Source organism: Hylobates moloch, unplaced genomic scaffold (assembly GCF_009828535.3).
Source record: "Hylobates moloch isolate HMO894 unplaced genomic scaffold, HMol_V3 SCAFFOLD_17, whole genome shotgun sequence".
Taxonomy (NCBI): Eukaryota; Metazoa; Chordata; class Mammalia; order Primates; family Hylobatidae; genus Hylobates; species Hylobates moloch.
The window spans coordinates 8,203,486-8,216,470 of NW_026652292.1; the positions used below are offsets into that span (position 1 = coordinate 8,203,486).

At 38.7% G+C, this 12,985-nt stretch overlaps 1 protein-coding gene across 1 annotated transcript in view; it reads right to left on the minus strand.

Moving 5' to 3' along the window:
- SEMA5A (semaphorin 5A) overlaps positions 1-12,985 on the minus strand; it is a 509,156-nt gene that overhangs the window by 189,372 nt on the left and 306,799 nt on the right. The window contains exon 6 of the mRNA XM_032135528.2: positions 9,292-9,354. Coding sequence (XP_031991419.1) covers positions 9,292-9,354 — 63 coding nt within the window. The remainder of the gene's footprint in view (positions 1-9,291; positions 9,355-12,985) is intronic.

The following is a 12,985-nucleotide window of genomic DNA, read 5'->3' on the forward strand; positions in this document are numbered from 1 at the left end:
ATAGCTCATCTTCTCTTCAACCAAATGGACCCCCACTCTAGATGAAAGTGTTAATTTCCCATAACCCAGTCTACTGCATAGCAGCGAGACAGCGGGAATGCACGGTGCTAATTTCTGTATTTTCTTTACTAGAGACAGGGTTCTGTCATGCTGCTCAGGCTGGTCTCGAACTCCTGGGCTCAAACGATCCTCCCGTCTTGGCCTCTCAAAGTGCTGGGATTATGGTGTGAGCACCGCTCCTGGCTCAGATTAGCTTTCTAAATGTAAAGTGAAATACCAAGGGTGGATTAGCCTCCTAACATTATTCCTAACAGTAATAGTAACCACTTATCATTGGAAGCTGAACTGAGGAAGACGGAAAACAACCACAAAGATCTAAGTAGACTTCAGAAGAATTACCAAATGCTTGTAAACAGTAGACAGTGAATCTGGTAACTGAAAAAGGTAGACTAGAGGTGGGAGGCTTGTCTTGTTTTGTTCTCTTTTGTTTTTATTCCTGGGGAAAGGTCAGGAGAGTTCTAAAGGGAAAGAACAAAACAAAAGACTTCAAAGAACCACACAGTTCCTCCTTCCCAGGCTGAAGAGAACACAGGAGGGCCAGGGAAGAAACCAGAGGGGTACGGGAGGCTGTAAAGGCAGGCAGAGTGAGGATGAAAGAAGGAAGCCGATGCCTGTCAGAGGGGACCCACAGAGACATCTTCCAGAACACAGGGCAGAGCAAGCTGATGGACTTAATGGATGACACAGACAAGTTAATGACACCATCATAAGGACTGGGATGGAAAATTACAAACAGTATAGAAGGGAGGGGTTTTGTTTGTTTTTTGCTGCTGCTTTTAGAACTCTTTGAAAAGCAAGGCAAGATGTAAAAAAAACTTTTTCCTTTAAAAAGAAACAAAAAAGCAAGAGCTTGCCCCAAGGTAAACCACAAACAACATGGGCAAGGGTAATCCGTTCCAGGAGAATCATCTGGATTGAAAAGATGTGATTTCACAGCAGAGTTCTGCAGCCCTGGTGAAGAGAAAGCAAGGGCCTCCAGTCAATTAGGGAAAGGAGAATAACCAAGATATCAAATATGGTGTTTACCTTAATTTCCCAAAGGAAGAACAAAGTGCAAATAAGACTGTAGGTTGTTTTCTTTTGTTTTTGTTTTTGATTTTTGAGACAAGAGCTCACTCTGTTGCCCAGGCTGGAGTGCAGTGGCACAATCACGGTTCACTGCAGCCTCAACCGCCTGGGCTCAGGTGATCCCTCACCTCAGTCTCCCAAGGAGCTCGGATTGCACGTGTATGCCACCACCCCTGGCTATTTTTTTTTTTTTTTTTTTTTTTTTTTTTTTTTTTGTAGAGAAAAGGACTCATTATGTTCCCTAGGCTGGTCTCAAATTCCTGGGTTGAAGGGATCCTCCTGCCTTGTCCTCCCAAAGTGCTGGGATTGCAGGCATGAGCCACAGTGCCCGGCAACTGTAGGTTGTTAACATTCCTGAAGACCACTCGCAAGGTTGATGAAGAACCAGAATGTTGGTCGGGATGTGTGATAACCATGGTAACCATGGTGCAGAAGTGTGCCAGGGAGGGGCAGGGCAAACCCAACTGGTAGTGTAAGAAAATCAGAGAAAAAGTAAATGAGGAAAGGGACAGAATTATTTCAATTAGGGCAGAGAATGAAAGAGCATGTTCTGATCATCAAGACCATGTGAGAATATATGAAGACACTAGCTCTACTATTGGTGATGAACCACATCCTCATGTGTCACTGGTGTGCTTTGCAGAACTGAGTGAGAGTGTGGAAAAAAAGGACGAAGATGTCAGGGATCCGGATGATCAGGCAAGGAGGTCTGTGCAGAATCTTTATACAATGATGGAGGGTGGCCCCAGCCCTACAAAACCCAGAGAAGCCTGTGGCAATTAGGAGCTAATGAAGGAAGGTAATAGTGTAGTTGGCCCCAGCCTTAACTAGAGGTCTGAGTTATCACCAATAATGGTAGGTGTGCTCATTCACTGAGTCCTACAGGAGCAACGAGTGGGGGTGGGTGGTATTTGAGTTTCTTCTTAACTGTCAAGGCAGAACTCAGTCACCCAACTGGCTAAAGGCATCTCACATACTTCCCATTCTTACTCCCTTAAATGCATCCTCATGTTTAATTCACAGACTGTGAATTCCAGATGTGAATTCCAAACAAATTCATTTAAAATAATAAATGTTTTGAAAAGAGAGATTGGGACAAGTTCAACTGAAACAGAATGTGAAAACACAGGAAAAAAAAAAGAGAGTAGAAGTATTTAGCTTTTGAGCAGAAGATAAATTTGGGAATTGGACAGTCAATACTGTTAGTAAAAGGAAATGAGTTGCAGGGCACAGTGGCTCCATGCCTATAATCCCAGCACTTTGGGAGGCCAAGGTGGGCAGATCACCTGAGGTCAGGGGTTCGAGACCAGACTGGCCAACATGAAACCCCATCCCTACTAAAAATACAAAAATTAGCCAGGCGTGGTAATGCATGCCTGTAATCCCAGCTACTACTCGAGAGACTGAAGAGGGAGAATTGCTTGAACTCAGGAGGCAGAGCTTGTAGTGAGCCAAGATCGCACCACTGCACTCCAGCCTGAGTGACAGAGCGAGACTCTGTCTCAAAAAAAAAAAAAAAAAAAAAAAAAAAGGAAATGGTTAACAGTTCCAGCTGTGTAATAATTAGTCTCCTCTTGATGGTGTTTTGAAAACTCAAATTCTCTTGTAGATCTACTGGCAATGCACTTTGCCAATCTCTGTTACAAACGTGGCCTTTCCATGGGTTACCTGAACTTGGTTGAAGTACTGCTTGGAGTCACCTATTTTAAAGTAGAGTCATAATGTAGAAGTCCCTTTAGGAGATTCTTTTAAAGGTTTCTCTTATAAATCAGCATACTTAAATGTCTATGATTTTCCTTTTCTCATCTAAGAATTTTTTCTTCTAGCCCATTTCTGTACCTTCAAAGTGGGTGAAGAGGATTTAATGAATTCTGATTTTCCAAGAAGTCACAGGGCACATCTCCAAGGCCTCTAGCAGCTTGCTGCCACGTGGCTTCTAAGGTTGATAATGAGAGTCATCTATCTACATTTTGATCACAGCACTTGAACATTAAAACGACCCATGTGGGCCTGTGATCCACAGACATATCAACCTGTCCTTGACTTCAAGGCAATTGATAGCCGAGGAGCATGGTTGCTGACTCATAGAAATAGCTTTTAGATGGAGACTGGCCAATACCCACTTGGTCTCAAGGACACAAGGCCCCAGCCCAGCAGAGAAAACACGTTTTAGGGCTGTTTTCTTAATAAATTAATTGGTTTTGTCATATAGCATTTCATGATTTTTTTTTTAACAGGTATGTTCTGTGGATCTCTCAGGTGTCTCTTCAGCAACACCCAGCCTGTCGCCCAACCCACTAATTTTAGGGAGGAAAGATAAGGGTTAGAAGGCTGACAGCCTTTATGTTAATCATAGTGCTCCCAGTGAAAGCAATATGTCCTCTTCATAATGCGTTATCTTTGTCAGCATCAAAGTGCTGAAGAAGAGCAATTTATAGGAATTTCATGAGCCTTTCAAAGTTGAACCCACATCAACCTAAGTCATGATTACCTGGTGACTCTTGCAAAACCATACCTAACCCAATCAGATGTATGTGTGTATGTGTCTGTGTATAAAGGGTGTATCTACATAATTGTATACATGTATTACTTGTGAATATATGCACATGCATATCACAGATGCAATATGTAGAGATAAACACACATATATACATATATTACATGCTATGTAATGTACAGTGTATTGATATATAAAATATACTATACTGTATATATGTACATACTCTATTTTCAACTGAGCTGACTTCATGGGAAACCTTTTTGGGTGCCTCAATTAAAAAAATAAAATTAGGTGTGCATAATCTAGTTTTAACCTGATGTTAGTATTTAACCTAAAGTATCCTCAATTTTTAAAGCAATTACATAAAATAAAAGCAGGGCTACGATGTGTCCCATGTATTGATTAACTCACAGCTTTCAAAATATTGGCACTTAGGTACAAAATGTCAAGATCCAGCCCTACACCAGCAGGCACTTAGGTAGTATGGTGTCATGAGTTTCTTCTCCTGTTCACTAGGAGTTTACCTCTTTACCAGCATAATTTGACAACTTGGTAAATAGGACCACAGGATATGACAGGGAGAACAATATACATAGCTCTGGATTCTAATCAAAACTCTCCCACTAACTAGCAAAATAATTCTAGGAACTTGGTGTCAAAAATCCTGAAATGAGATCATGAACAAAAACTTTTGAAAATCACAAAGTGTAATAGAAGCATACAGCAGCTCTTTCATTCTCATAATAATCAGCTGTGTTTCCTTTGTAAAGTTCTTAAATGTCAGAGTGGGAGGAACATCAGTTCAGACATTATAGCCCAACACACACAAGGAACTCTTGTTAGGTCGTGAGAGAATTGACTATTTGTGTTTAAAATAATATTTGTGTAAAAGATACTTAAGTAGTTATAGAATTCAGTTTCTATAATGCTATGTCCAGAAGAACTAAATACAACAGGTTTTATTATAAGTTTTTGAATCCATAAAAACAGATTCCCCACCCCCACTTTTTTTTTTTCCCATGGAATATTTAAGCCATTGCAGGCAAAGGCACTCCCTCTTTCCCAAGTGAGCCAAACATTTTCTAAATAAAATAGAACTCAAACTTTACAAGGGCTTGGCAGCTTCAGTACCTACCTTCTTTTCAAACCTGGCCCAAATGAAAAATCTGGATAACTTCTCTTGACCCTAATTCCCTAAATTGTACTTTTAATGGATTACATGTGAAATCATGTCTGTGTCTGGACACAGATATCCCAGGGAAACAAGGGGAAATCTGTCATCTCTACTCTCCTCCGCTGTGCAGCAAGCTGAGGAATGCTCCCATTAGAGCAGCGAGTGGGCACAGGCAGTGTCCTCCCTGCAGACCCAGCCACCTCCTTCCATGCACACATTCCAGCCCGGCTCTGCAGCTAAATGCACTATGTGCAGAAGCACAGACCACTTTTCTCAGAGTAGGAAAAAAAAAAAACTTCAGTTTAAATTGCTGGCATTTTTCTCATTTTCGGGATGTCACATTTTGCATTATTCTTTTTATTTCAGGGAGAAGAGAAACTTTGTAATTCTGTTCTCATAAGAACTTCAGCACAAGCAAAACTACAAAACAGCTGAATTCGCCTTCTAAGCTCGTGACCACTAAGAAAAGTCTTAATTCCATTCACCCAAAGAGACGTTACCTATCAGTCAAATTGACTGTGAGAATGTTCTCTGAATTGGCTCCTAGGAACTGTCAAAATGGGGAAATGTGGGTAGTCTGAATTCTGAGTTCAGGGGGCAGTCCTTTGGAGGCTGCATTTGGTCCAGTTGCCCCTGTTCATAGGGGCTGCCTTGTTTCTTTCCCTTCTCTGTCCCAGGAGCTGGGCTTGGTCAGCCAGCTTGGTCACATCATGGTCATTGTTCAGTTACTATGTTAAGAAAGCAAGAGAGATGCCAAATAAGAAAAAGGAACTTATAAAGGTGGATGAAGAGCGCTCTCCTCTCACCACCCATGAACCAGCCCAGTGCTGTCTAGACCGACATGTTTGTAAGGCTACTGCATCATTTTTGTACACAGGAACTTCCAGTGCACACAGTTCTGCTACATAAACCGAGCTGTACTTCAAAGCAACAGAAGTTATTTAAACGCTCTGTGAATTTATCAATATACTTAATGCAACCTAAAAGAATGTGTGATTTATCTTTCTCAGAGTACATGGTGCTTGACACTCATCTTCATCTGTCTTACTATATTAGTGTTAAAAAATCCATTCACAAACGCAGTTTGAGTCAATTAATAATTACTAAGATTTCCCATTATTTTTAATCCATTAAAACCCAAAGCACGTGAAACATAAAGGTTTGATTTTATTTGAAAATATTTGTTTCCCTCATTTGCTTTCTGTGTATCCAGAAAATTCAATTAAGTATAGTAACGATTGGTCTCCTCTGTGAATCGAGGGTATATTACCTATCGGTCATAAAAAATGGCCTTTTCCTAATAGTTCTCTGAGTTCAATTTACTTAAGTTCTAAGCACCAAACAACCAATGATCATGGCTTAGGGCAAAACGTGGGCTAGTTCTTCTTCAGCAGAAGCAATTTTTCACCCCAAGTAGAAATAATCTATTAGCAAATGGCAACCACACAGATTCTTTGTAAATTATGGACTGCCAGACTATGAGGAGGACAATCCCCTGGCTACATGATGGAATCTGATGCTTTGCTTTAGTGGGACAAGGAGTACAAGGAGACTGAAGCTCATAGAGGGGAAGGGAGTTAACTGTTAATTTTTAAACGTCTTTGTAACAAATATATACATGTAATCAAGATGAAATATGAGAGGACTCTAGGCAGCATAAAAATCAAAATAAACAATGCAAAAGTGACAAATAAATTTACCATTTTGGAAATTAAAGCAGGGATTCCCAACCAGGTCAATGTCTGGCAATGTGTTTCCTGCCATGTACTGAATAGCTGCCATGTCAAAGAACAATCTGGCTCCAAATATCAATAATGACGATGATCAGAAACCCTAAATTAAAGTTCACTGCCTTGGTATGGGCTTCTCATGTTCATTCACTCATTCAGTGGAACATCTTTAAACGCTCACTGTGGGCTGGGTGTGTTAAGATCGGACGAGGAAACAGCACTGGGACCTGAGAGAGGGAAGGAGGGTGGGGTCCCTCAGGTCAGGGCTATCAGCTAAACATTTTCAGAACAGACACTGTGACAAGTGTGCATCAACAATGTCTGCTGCTAGGTTGGTCAAATCTGAATAGTGCTTATTGATGTGCCCATAAGATCCAGAAAGAAAGAAAAAGAGGAGATGAAAGAGTTAAAGTACCAGAAGAAAGATAAAGACAAGAAGAAAGAGTTGAGAAAAAGCAAGAGGGAGACCTAGGTCACTGTATTAGTCTGTTCTCACACTGCTAATACCTGAGACTGGGTAATTTTAAAGGAAAGAGGTTTAATGGACTTATAGTTTCACATGACTGGGGAGTCCTCACAATCATAGCAGAAAATGAAGGGGAAGCAAGACACGTCTTACACGGCAGCTGGCAAAACAGCTTGTGCAGGGGAACTCCCCTTTAAAAACCATCAGATCTTGTGAGACTTATTCAGTATCATGAGAACAGCACAGGGAAGCCCCACCCCCATAATTCAATTACCTTCCCCCAGGTCCCTTCTAGGACACATGAGAATTATGGGAGCTACAATTCAAGATGGAGTTTGGTGGGGACACAGCCAAACCATATCAGGCATCACACAGAGCACCCCTGGGAGGCACTGATATCCCCAGGCAAGGCCCACTGCAGGCCTTCAGAGCATGGAAGGGTGGTGCTTGCATCAGTGAATCTTACTAGTTGAAATAAAGAAAGCCATCTTTCCATGCCTCACTTCATGTAAGTCTGACTCTCCAGGTCCCATCTCATTCCTCGGCACAGGTGGTCTTATTTAAAGGACTGTGCTCTGACCAGTGAAGTGGGTCCAAGGGCCGAGCCACACAACCCCCACACTGAGACTCAAACACCACAGGGAGGAAAAAGGAAACTATTTAGAAATCACCTCTTCAGAAGTTCTATACATCATTTCTACAAACTCAACAAGAAGGTTATAGGGGTTCCCGATGTGTGGGCTTTATATTATTTATTTATTTTGGGGAGCATTTGAAGATATCAGATGCGAATTCTCTGACAATTGGAGTACCTTTAAATCTCCTCACATCTCTGATGATTTATCTCAGAGGGCTTTTCTGAGGTTAAATATCTTCCAGAAAATACCCTTCATCAATTCCTGCTTTATTTCCCCCTTGTCTCCAAGTGTTTCCCTAGCTAAGACTGCATTTTCCTCCTTCTCTTCTTCCTACTCCGTTATTTAGGGTTGGGAAACCCCATAACTAAGCTGGCTGACACCTGCCTCAGTGTCTGACTCCCACAGCTATTCAGTTAAAAGGCAGGGAAGCAGACAATGAAATTGGGTAAAATAAGGTACATAACACTCTTTTATAAATACAGAAAGGGGAGGATCTTTTGCCAGTGCTCTCTGCTTTAGGTATATTTTTTTTCCCCAGGCTCTTGGTTCTGGGACCAACTTTGCATAGAAAGCCCTCTTTTCTACTCTGTATATAACTGCTGTCTTCTGTAACCCAAAGCATAATTCACCATTGGAAAAGTCTGTGCTCCAATATAATGTAAGAAGATCACTAATAGAATAAGACACAGTGAGCCTGTGCACAAGCTGCAGAAGAATTTCCTCAAGTTGATCATGAATAATTTTCTCAAAGACACATAGTCTTCCTGGAAAGGCAAAGAATCATGCATCTTTTTGAGCCAGACAAACATTTGAAAGAAGCCTGCAACATGTACAGTTGCCCAAGAAACACATTTCCAACCTGAGCTATACACTGTGCATTCTATAGGAATATGAGATGTAGATTTTAGTATTAAAAGAGAGTTTATGATAAAGAATATGTTAAGATAAATTATAAATAATCTATCACAGAAAATATTTTATGCAATAATTTTATTTGTCATATCATTACTTTCTTTTTTTTTTTTTTTTTTTTTTTTTTTCCCAGGCTGGAGTGCAGTGGCGCAATCTCAGCTCTCTGCAAGCTCCGCCTCCCGGGTTCACGCCATTCTCCTGTCTCAGCCTCTCCGAGTAGCTGGGACTACAGGCACCCGCCACCACGCCCGGCTAATTTTTTGTATTTTTAGTAGAGACGGGGTTTCACCGTGGTCTCGATCTCCCGACCTCGTGATCCGCCTGCCTCGGCCTCCCAAAGTGCTGGGATTACAAGCGTGAGCCACCGCGCCCGGCCATATCATTACTTTCTAGATTTAGCTGTAAAGTATGAAAGGAGGAATTTAAAATATTTTAAAAATTCAGGCCCATATTTTTTCCAGTGCTATGAATCAATTAATTTCTTATCTTAGTCTAATGACAGAAAGGGCAAATTAGCTCTGATCTTTTTATGTTCTCAATCCTTTTTGGAAATGATTGACTGCTGGGGTTAATTTTAATTTAGTATTAAAAACTTGAGAATATACTGTATACATATTTTGAATCTTGCTTTTCTCACTTTACCTGGCATCATAATCAGGAATACTCTTCATATCAACGTGCTCTATACAGTTTAGAGTTCTTCAAAACAGGGTGATGGCTGCTCATAATTGCATTCTTCTTACCTTTGATTTGCCTTTGCTGTAACAGGCCTTCTTGGTAGCTTCATCACACTCCCATTCCACAGCCTGTAGAAAATACCAAAACGATAGCAGTCATGGTTTTGACTAAATAAAAGAGAAAATATAAACAAGGCAACAAGGCACTGGTAACCAGATTAGGAAATATGGCTGCACCCTGGCACCAACATTTTCACACTCATAGGATTTATACCAAATACATGAAAGTTAGTCATGGGCTTAGATTTAGCTCTACTATTGAGGCATAAGGACCTTCCCCCTTACTATTTGCTTTTAGGTAGTAATGATGTGATGTTTAGATCTAGTCACTGTTAGAAAAGAACAATGAGTTGGTGACTATAGCACTGATGGTAGAAACGATCACTTCCGTGAAACTATAGAATAGACCCAGATGAGGCTTAAAGGAGAGGCCTTGAGCAAGATAATTTAAATATTCATTTTAACATTTATATTTTATTCAAATAATATGTCATTCATCAATATTCATAGATAACCAAGAATGATTTTGCATATCCTTACTACCAAGATACACACCTGTAAATGATAATCAATCAATAGATAGCTCATGCAAAGAACATAGCTAGGATTTTTCCCCAAGAGCAGTCATTTTCATACTGTTATTAGCTCTGACTAAATATTTAGAGCCACAGCTTTTAAATATTTTCTCTGAGAATTTCCGAATCTCACTTATGCTGATGAATTTGCTATGTGTGCTTTCACATCTGATGCTAACTCACAAATGAAATGTGTGATTAGTGAAGAAAACAGACAGGGCTTGTTTTACAGAAAGGATGCCTGCAAACATCCATGGCCTAGCTCTTGTGAATAGTTTTCTGCTCAAACTGAGGCATCTGTGCTTTTTTTTCTCTTTTCTTTCATTGTATAGAGTGTGAACTTTTATAGGGTAAAAATATTTTCTTCATTCTCCACACCTGTTATTACAATTATTATTTCCTATTTTACTATTAAAATTGGATTTCTGAAGGATCTGGGATGTGCGGTAATTCAATCATTAACAGAAAGACATTTTGAGATAGAGACTTTTTTCTGTTAATTTGGACTAATGTCAAATAATAAACTAAACCAAAAGCAACCTAGTGTCAAATCATATGAAGGAAAATAATGGCTTCACCCTTATTTTTTAGTAAGAAATGTTTTCTTTCTAATTATCCAAACTTGGGAGAATAACAAAGTCAGGCTAACACCATTCTCTAATATCTTCTGCCTTCCAAAGAATGTTACATAACAGAGATTAAATCATAAAACACTGCATCTTGTATAATTTATGTTACTTGGCAAATATGAGTCCATAAGAAAAGTATTCTAGAGAGAACCACTTCAGTGTCTTTGAAACCAAAACAATGCTATAACTGTTTTCCCTTGTGCAGACTTGAAGATTTTTGTCAGTGTCAACATTTGATAAGAGAATTTGTTAATTCCTTCTGTGTTGTTTCCTTGTTCATAATGGTTGATGGCAACAATAAAGTCACAGCTAATCAGCATCTGATGCAAACACATGTCTTGAATTCCATACCAGAATGACAAATATTTTCATGAAAAGCAATGACATCTCCAGAGAAAACAGCCTCCCATACAGTCGCATAACTACATCCTATGAAGTACAGATAAAATAAATGAAAATAAATGCGTTGTTGTTCATCTGATTTGACCTTTAGTATATTCCTTTCTTAGATCTCTTTACAAAATATCACTCTGTTTTTTGTAGTTAAGTAGATATCCACGTCTTGGCCTTTACTTAAAACAATATTGGGGATTGATTAAAACAGTATTGAGGATTGAAAGGATATGATATATTCTTTCAGCGGAGTAAACCTCATTATAACTTTGATTGTATATTGCCAGAGGATTTAGTATTACATATCACCAAGAGGAACTGGTGTTATACAATTACTAGGAAAACTATACAGTGAAATACTTTAGATAAAGAGTCATTCTTCACAGTGGCTTTCATTGGTCTAGTGATTTTGTTAAAAGTTAAATAATAATGTTCTCTTCTATAAACATGAAAGCTATAAAGAGAAGGATTAGTCCCAGGGCTAAGGGAGAAGAATATTTACCAAATGCCATCAACATTGTTCAGATCCTGCCGGTGAAATGGCAAACAACCCGCTTCACAAGTCTACCTAATGCCCAAATAGCCTTTGCATTTTCAAGATAAATATTGGCCAAAGATTGAAAGGGAAAATAAGAGAAGAAAGAATGTGAGAGTTTTAAAAAATATTTCATTATTTTTATCCAGCATACCAGAAAATAACAACTGCTCTTACAAGTTTATTAGACCAACAATAAATAGGACAAATCTTACAGATTTTCTGAAGATAGTGATTAGAATGAAAAGAATTAATTTCCTAAGGCATTTTATTACAGCTTCACTACCTTGCCTATAATATTCAAATCCAGAATTAATTAAAGACCATGATTGTATAGGTTTTCTGTTCACTTTCTACCTGAATAGAGAACAGGATAAAGGGAAATTTTATATTAAGAATGGAACTTTACTTACTCCAGAAGACAGCAGGAATATGTAGGTATTATTGGATAGCACAGAATTTGAAAAAGAATAGAATGGAGAAAAGTGGCTTTTCCAGATTATACTAGAATGAGATGTTCCAGATGCATCCCATAGCGTCTTCCTATTCACTAGGTCAGCTATACTTTGCCCATTTCATCACTTAACAGATATGAAATTAAAAAAAAAATTCCATCGGAGACAAATAAGAGTATCAATGGACCTCTTCTCTATGCGATCTTATTTCTCACAGTGACCCATTTTTCTGTTTGAAATTAGGCTATTTTTTAACCTGGTCACAACTTCCTTATTCTTCTAGATCCATTCTAATGAACTAAATATGTTTTAATCAAGCCTTCTCTTTCATTTCTCAGTGAAAATTTTTATTCTTTCCTGTATCGTGATTATAGAACAAATCTCACTACTGATTTGAGAAGCCACATTTCCACTTGTATTCAAAAGACGTTTTTCCACTAACCCAAACTTATCTTTACAATCGTCAAAACAAGTACTAAAGCATTCTGCATTTCAGATCTCAACCCAACATTTATAGTCTCACTTCCTGAGTCTCCCTTTTAAAAATATTTAATTTTTGTCATCTTTTGTCTTTTTCTATTTCAGGATAGCCCAGTAGAGAAAAGAAATATTCCTACTCTATGCTATTCAATACTTTGTCTGCATTATATATTTCAGCAGCAGACATATAGCAGTAATATTGTGATTACTTGAATATTCGAAGATTAGATACAGTAGGCAGTGAGTCTGAAACATCCACATTTTAAAAGACACAACAATTCCTGTTTGTAGTAAATTTTTTTCTGTAAATACATACGAATAATACCTGTACTACTGAACAACTCACAGAAGTTTTGCTTTATGCAAATACATTAATTATCTCCTTTATTTAACAAATATTCATTAAGTACCTACCAAATGGAAGACACTCTTCTATGTGATTGACAGAAGGAAAAACAGACATAGAGATACACATCAGGTATTAATTTACAATACAGCATAAGTGTATTCCATCAGCCTAGAAAGAATTACGTTAAATCTGAGGAGTCAACAGTGTTCATCTTCATTGTTATAGTAGCCATATGCAAGTTAATCTCAGGTCCAGTGACACACTCTGACTTATAATATCATTAG